The sequence below is a fragment of the Ceratotherium simum genome, chromosome X (genome assembly GCF_057802395.1).
Source record: "Ceratotherium simum simum isolate JZ-2026a chromosome X, ASM5780239v1, whole genome shotgun sequence".
Lineage (NCBI taxonomy): Eukaryota > Metazoa > Chordata > Mammalia > Perissodactyla > Rhinocerotidae > Ceratotherium > Ceratotherium simum.
In genome coordinates this window covers 106,939,392-106,946,927 of record NC_141940.1, presented here as the reverse complement: position 1 = coordinate 106,946,927, position 7,536 = coordinate 106,939,392, and the positions used below count along the sequence as shown (strand labels likewise).

The 7,536-nt window shown below is 36.1% G+C and overlaps 1 protein-coding gene across 3 annotated transcripts; it reads right to left on the bottom strand.

Moving 5' to 3' along the window:
• Nucleotides 1-935: 935 nt before the first annotated feature.
• LOC101388597 (protein tyrosine phosphatase type IVA 1-like) lies at nucleotides 936-1,442 on the bottom strand. Of its 3 annotated transcripts, none has more exons than XM_087427533.1 (2): nucleotides 1,113-1,439; nucleotides 936-1,040 (listed from the first exon to the last, which is right to left on the bottom strand). In XM_087427533.1, the coding sequence occupies exons 1-2, from the start codon at nucleotides 1,437-1,439 to the stop codon at nucleotides 936-938; spliced, it is 432 nt and encodes a 143-aa protein (XP_087283659.1). The 3 variants fall into 3 exon arrangements, with proteins under 3 accessions (XP_087283659.1, XP_087283658.1, XP_087283660.1); XM_087427532.1 differs by having other exon boundaries at nucleotides 936-1,256; nucleotides 1,326-1,439; XM_087427534.1 differs by having other exon boundaries at nucleotides 936-1,442.
• Between the last annotated feature and the right edge of the window lie 6,094 nt (nucleotides 1,443-7,536).

Below are 7,536 nucleotides of genomic sequence, written 5' to 3'. Positions count from 1 at the left end.
AATAAATAAATAAATGAATAAACAAATGTTAACTAACTTCCAGTATAAATAATAATTGGTAAATAACTTCTAATAGGTATGGAACAAAACATTACAGGATTTCATGGATATTTATTATAAGACCTGAAGCTACAATAAGAAAGTATGTCAGGCTTTTAAAAATATTTACTAAATTTAAAAGTTATTTGGAAATATTTTACTAGAAATATTTAATAGCCCCTCATTTTTTTCTCAGGCCCTCTCTGTTAAATTGCACCCCAAAGTGCAAACTTCAAATTAACTATAATTCTTTTTCAGCAGGGAACTTTAAAGACAGGTGCTTCTGTGCAACAGAGATTGAACTATCAACCAGAGTTGTGTACGTGTGTGTGTGTGTGTGTGATTTTTCAAAATGGAAGTTTCCATAACAGCACAAAAATTAAATTTATAGAAACAAATTAAAAATCCCCTGAGACTTTGTACAAATCCAGCAACGTCAATGATTGTACAAACCCTACTATATATCAGTTTGAATGTGGAAGATGTAAGGTGAGCAGGTGATCATCTAGGCCCTACTTTCAATGTTTGAAATGACTGAAGGAATAAACCACCTAAGGACTGTATGATACTAAAAGTGTGCCACTATTGTGCTGGGTATTTTGGCACCACAATACTCTAAATTTCTTATATATCGATAAGATACAATTGATTCAAATGGAAAACACATCTTAAATATTGAAGATGTAGAATCTTTTACTAAGTGTCAAAATAACATCAAACAGAGAGAGGGCTCTAATTCTGGCAAGCTTCTGGTCTGCTAAAACTGCTTTTCAATGTTCCTATGGAAGTTTCATTCGACTTAGTATTCCCCAAGCCTTCATAATGGCTAATATAAAAAAATAAGTAAGATTCTGTCTTAAGTTTCACTTCCAAGTCCGTAGCGTCCGAGTGCCCTTTTACTGAATCAAACAGTTGTATCTGGAGTTTCTGAGGCGAAAGAGCAGTGTAGGACGATACTTCTCCAAATACAAAAGTTGCTTCCTGTTAAAAGCTCCACGTCGCTTTTGTCTTATGAATTGCACCGTGTCTTCGTATTTCATTCCATGTTCAATTAATGCTACGGCAACCAGCACTGGAGCTCTCGCAAGACCTGCGACACAGTGAACGGCAATACAAGAACCAGGATCTTGACGAAATTTCTTTCTTATAAGTTTTAACCACTTATCAACAATGTGGCTGGGTGGTGGTGCACCATCATTAAAAGGCCAGTCCAGAACCTGGATGCCTTCTTTCTCCAAAATGGCAGTGTTGTAAGTTGCTTCACACACTCTTACTATGGTAGTAACTCCGTTCTTCTTAAGTTCCTGTAAGAATTTGTTTAAGGAGGCATTGGTTGGATTGTGCGCAATAAGAAATCTCATATTCTTGTATGCAATCTCTACAGGAGCAGGGCGGTTCATCCCAGTGATGCTGAGGTAATTAGATTTTAAAAAATACAGAAAGGATATAAAGGAACTGAAGTCTACTTCAAAATACTCCAGTTGAAATGTTCGCCGAGTTGAATATGAAATTAGGAGTAATAGGGAATAAAATAAACTTTCAAACAAAAAGTATCAATGTTTCAGTACAGTAATACTGAGTCAATAGAAAATCAGTGCACTCAGCTTTACTCCATTCGGGTCATAATTCTTATAAAATGCCCTGCCATTCGGTTCAGCTCTTCACTGGCCAGGTTATTCGTTTTTACTGGAACTTCTCAGGTAGTAACAACTTTCTAGAATTCACTAGTCTGCGTAGAGGTTGGAATGGTCTTGGCAGTAATCCCTATTGCCCCTTAAAAAGTCCATAAATACGTGACTAAGAGCCCCGGAGAACTGAGGGTTATGTTCTCCCACTGGCGAAATGTGGCATAATATCAGACAGCCAGTCTCCAGGCAGAAGTGACGTACCCAGTGTACAGCTCAGGGGAGAGCTCATCACAGATCGGATCTGCTGCCGCCGGAGTCCAAAACTCGCCTTAAATGGCCTATGTCACAAACCCTCCCTTTCTCCCTTTCTGCGCGAAGGACAAAGGGAGAACCCTGCCACCAATCACGATCAGGGGATTCCCGCTAAGCGCCTACTAGGAGGGGCGGAGCAGAGGTAAAGCGAATCCTGGAGCGTCACAAAGGGGAAGTGGCCGCCCACATGCCAGATCTTCCCTCACAACACTTCTAATATATAGATCATGTTTCATCTTAGACGACCATTAATTGTCAGTTCTCTTTCGTCGTATAAACAACAAACAGAAGGCGATATTAGAGGTTGCCCTGAATTAATATGACAATTTAACAACAGAATAATTGATTGGGATACAGATTATTCCTTTGGCGCAGCTGTGAGGTAGCGCTGTGCTCCAGGCTGACTTAGAAATCATTCACGTTTTTTTCCTTCCATTTGCTAAAAAGCTGATGTGTTTTATATGTAGCCTCTACAGGCATTTCAAATCGGTTTCCCCATATACAAGCATGATCTGATGTCTAAGACTTAAAATAAAAAGTATCAAAAAGAAAGAAAAAATAAAAGAATGAAAATAAAAGTTATCCAGTCTAAGAGGGATCTAAACCTCCTCATTTCAATGGACTTAAAATTAATAAGATCTTTATTTCTATGCAGGATAAGGAGGAAGCTAGAGTGGACCTGGGAAAGGGATTGTGGGGTGAATAAGAACAACCGACTCCCCCTATCCTGGAGTGGAGATTGGGCAAGAATACAAATGACACTGCATTTTCTGAAAAATCCAAGGGTTTAAAGGGACTCTTTTCACTATCTAAACTGCAGGGGTGAGATGGAAGTTAGTGTGGAAAAAGATTGTGGAAAGGGAGTATATGATGTATGTATGTGTAAAATGACATTTTATGATACTTATCTTCTCTGGGTGGATAAGAGAAATAATGTATGCCTATATGGCTATATTCATATTCTTTATTCAAGCACATGGTGAGGAAACAGGGAATATGTAATTCAAAGTTACATTCTACTAGGGGCTGGCCTGGTGGCATAGTGGTTAAGTTCTCATGCTGGGCTTCGGTGGCCCGGGGTTCGCAGGTTTGGATCCCAGGCGTTGACATACGCACTGCTCATCAAGCCATGCTACAGTGGCTTCCCATATACAAAATAGAGGAAAATGAGCACAGATGTTAGCTCAGGGCTAATCTTCCTCAGCAAAAAGAGGAAGATTGGCAATGGATGTTAGTGCAGGGCCCATCTTCCTCACCAAAAAAAAAAAAAAATTACACTATACTTGTCATAACACAGTGTGATTAACTTCTGTAATTCACTGAGTTACTGGAAAATTGCAAATTTAATGACTTATATGCCTAGGTACAACTATATGCATATATGCATACATACACACACATAAATATACATTACTTTCATTATATCATGGGTATCATAATTGAATTCTGCATCTGCAAACATATGTACTACATATTTCCTTCTCTGAGATGACATATCCAAATTAGCAATAATTAAAAGTAGACTACTTGAGAAGCCATTTGTCATATTAACTTATATTTTTTCTATAAACATATTCCTTTTCCCTTTCCATATATTTTAAATAAACATCTAGATAAAAAAAAATCTTTTCAAGTTTCTCATTTTGTTCATTTTTTTTGTAAAAATATGTCTGCTGGCAGAGTACATGCATCCTCCCGACTTCTGACTAAAACTCCATGAAATGAGAAGAAACATATGCATTTTAAAATAATATAGTTATAACATCCCATAAAAAATTAAAGTGTGTCATTAATGGATGTGTATAAAAAGAGACAATGGGATATTTCTGCATCAATTCAATACACACTTGTTAAGGCTCTCCCATACGCCAGGCATATAAATATTAGTAAAATCGTGACCTAGTCCATAAGAAGCTTGTTATCTACAGGAGAGATACACATATGTAAAACTAAATTAAAAAATGAAAGACATTATACCCATAATAAGAACAAACTGAATTCAGTGGAGGACATGAATAAATCTGCCTGGCATATGAAGCAGGATGCTAGAACAAGGCTTCTCACACAAAGTGACATTTACTCATTCATACATTGATGTTGCATAATTTTAACCACAATGTAAGTCTCTATAATAGCTGTATACTATATATGTTTTCATGAGGGTAAGATGCCCATCAAAAAATTGACAGTAAACCATCAATGGAGAAATGAGGCAAGATTAGCAATGAATGAAACATCGTGGAGGTGGATTGAAATATAACTAGGAAGAAATGGGAAAAATAATTAGCTCAATAACTGTTCTTTGATGGTCCAGGAAAAGAAAAGAAATCTGGAAGACTTCTGAAATATAATATGCCACATATAAAATTCATCAGCCAAACTACTTAATGCTGAATAAAAAAATCAATTACTCTTAAAAAAGAATTCTAACATCTATTCAAGGGATTCTTACAGAGGGAAATGTGCATTATTTATGTAAGATGTATTAAATATGAGAGATATTATAAAATATACAGTCCTTGACAAAGATAACTATAAACCCAGAAGACATTATATTTTTGAATTTTTGAGTTATTTTGATATTTTATTTTAGTTTTGGTTCATGAGGAATAACAGGTTATACTGTCTTACCAAATAAAAAGTTAAGAAAAGCATAAGGTTGAATGAATAGCTTTTTCCCTTCTTCTGCATATCTAGAATATTTTATAAATTGCTACATATTTTAGACATCAGAAAATGATAATTTTTCACATAAATTATTAAGGCCTAAGCTAATTTATCATTAAGGTTTTTTTAATTTGTAAAACGTGTTACTAAATAAACAGTATTCGTTAGATGTGATCTAAAATTTTTATTTTCAATTCCTTTCTTTAAATTTACAAACATTTACAAAGTTCATCTGTAACAAATACCTGTGTGACCATAAACTCTCAAAGCTGAAATCAGAATAAATAGTTGTATCTGGACCGTGGAAAGGGGAACAATGATAGATATTTTTGTAAAGATGTCATTTTAACCATTTTAGACCACATTGCCATATAATTATTTAAAAAAATAGAAAACCCCTAAGTTTTCTGGATACTTCATTTTCTTGTCATTTTACCAGATCAAGGGAAATAAATATTTTTTTAGTGAGGAAGGAGTTTCAATAGAATAGGAAAGAAAAATGAGAGGCGCACAAAATAATAATCAGGAGAGAATAGGGAGAGAGAAAGGACAGAAAGAGCATGGGGAGAGATCTGCAGAAACTCCTTTTTCCTCTTTTCTCCTGAGTCCTTAGGAGTTGTTAAAGGGAAGCGTAAAGAGCAAACTCATTGCCAAATAACACCCTATGCTGAAACAATAGGATTTAATGGTCTTTGGGTTTGTGATATAAATGGATCCCTTTCCTGCCAGTATGGTTAAACAGTTTGCATGATAGATGGCCTGTTACCTGACTGTTTCATTAATGCTGTGATGGAATATGCATACATGCAATGAAGAGTGCAAAAAAGAATTAATTTCTAGACCAGGACCGCCATTAATATTCACACAATAAAATTTGCTCCATTCTTTAAGAGACAAAAACAAAGTATCTGGCATTCATTTTACTTTCACGAGAGTAGAGTTGGTTTAAATCTTTCCTGGGGACATATGTGATGGGCATCTTAGGTCCAGACATGTATATTCAGACCATCACAATATGACTAAAAAAAGCATGACGTGCTACTTAGAGTTATTGATAAAACAATTGGAGAGGAAGTAAAATAAAAGATGAAGTGTCAAAAAATAAAGATAAATTGTGAATTAAGACATCATTATGTCTATTTTTCTTTATCTCACAATTTCAAAGCCTAAATAAAATTTAGAATCCTGAAATGCAGATTGCTTCATACTTTTTTAGCAATATGAAAACTTGCACCTATTCTTAACATAAATAATAAGATATAATTGTCATTGAATAAAGTGCACATATTTAAAATGTATAGTTTGGTAAAGTTTGACATATGTATACACTCAAGAAACCATCAAGATAGTAAACATATGCATCAACCCCAAAAGTTTCTTGATGGCCCTTTATAATCTCTCTCTTTAACCCTCAACATTGCACCTCTCACTCCATCTATAGGCAAAATTTTTATGCTATTACACATTCACTTGAATTTCCTGGAATTTTATTTAAATAGGATCTTGCAGTATATATTCTTTCTTGTCAGGCTTCTTTCACTCAGAATAACTGGAGGTTCATCCATGTTATAGTTTGTATTTGGGGTTGAATTTTGTCCCCCCAAAAGATATGTTGAAGTCCTAACACCCGATACCTCAGAATGTGACTTTATTTGGAAATAGCGTCATTACAGATATAATTATTTAAGTCAAGATGAGGTCATACTGGAGTAGGACGGCTCCTTCTTCCACTATGACTAGCATCCTTATAAGAAGAGGAGAAGAGATGCAGAGACACAGATGTGAGAGGAAGATGTCATGTGATGAAAGAGGCAGAGATTGAAGTCCTCCAGCTGCAGAGTGAGGCTTAATCCATCATGACTGGTGTTCTTATAAAGAGGGATAATTTGGACACAGACACAGACATTTACAGAGAGAAGACTATGTGAAGATACACACAGGAAGAATGTCATGTGATGATGGACGATTAGAGTGATGCATCTAATCACTCCAAGGAACACCAAAGACTACCTGGAAACCTCAGAAGCTGGGAAGAGGCAAGAAAGGATTCTTTCCTACAGGTTTCAGAGGATGCATGGCCCTGCCGAAACCTTGATTTTAGCCTCCAGAATTTTAGCCTCCAGAATTGTGACACAATAAATTTGTTTTTTAAGCCACCCAGTTTGTGGTCCATTGTTACAGCAACCCTAGAAAACTAATACAGCATGTATCAGAATATCATTCCATTTTGTGAATATATCACAATTTGTTTATCCATTCACCTGTTGAGGACTTTTGGACTGTTTCCAGATGTATGCTCAGTGGCATCACTAAATAAATCATAGAGTACATTCAACTTTAATTTGACTAAGTACTGACAAACTGATATCCAGATTTGCAACAGTGAATATACTCAACATCAGGGCACAAGGGTTCCTGTTTCCCACATCTGCACCGATACTTGGAATACACAACATTTTCTTATTTGCCAATGTAAAGTGGAATCTCCTTGTTATTGTTATTTCGTTTTTTGATTACTAGTTTCCCATAAGTAAAATTGCAATCCCAAACATGTGTCTCAGAAACAAGTGTCTGTCTGTGTTGTAGATGTCTGGAGTTCCCTCAAACCTTGTTCTGTTTCCCTCAGACCCCCACTAGGAGCCCCTTCCAGGAAAATTATCCACTTCTTAAAAAAGTGCCATATTGAGGTAGAACCTGAAGCTATCAGCCACGTTTTTCTGAGTTGGAGTACAAGTCCTCAACTCCCTCTTTCTTTTTTTTTTTAAGATTTTTATTTATTTATGTTTTCCCCCCAAAGCCCCAGTAGATAGTTGTATGTCATAGTTGCACATCCTTCTAGTTGCTGTATGTGGGACGCGGCCTCAGCGTGGCCGGAGAAGCGGTGCGTCGG

Coding starts and splice junctions, on each gene's coding strand:
- LOC101388597 (XM_087427534.1), bottom strand. CDS start 1,439: ATGAACCGCCCTGCTCCTGTAGAGATTGCATACAAGAATATGAGATTT.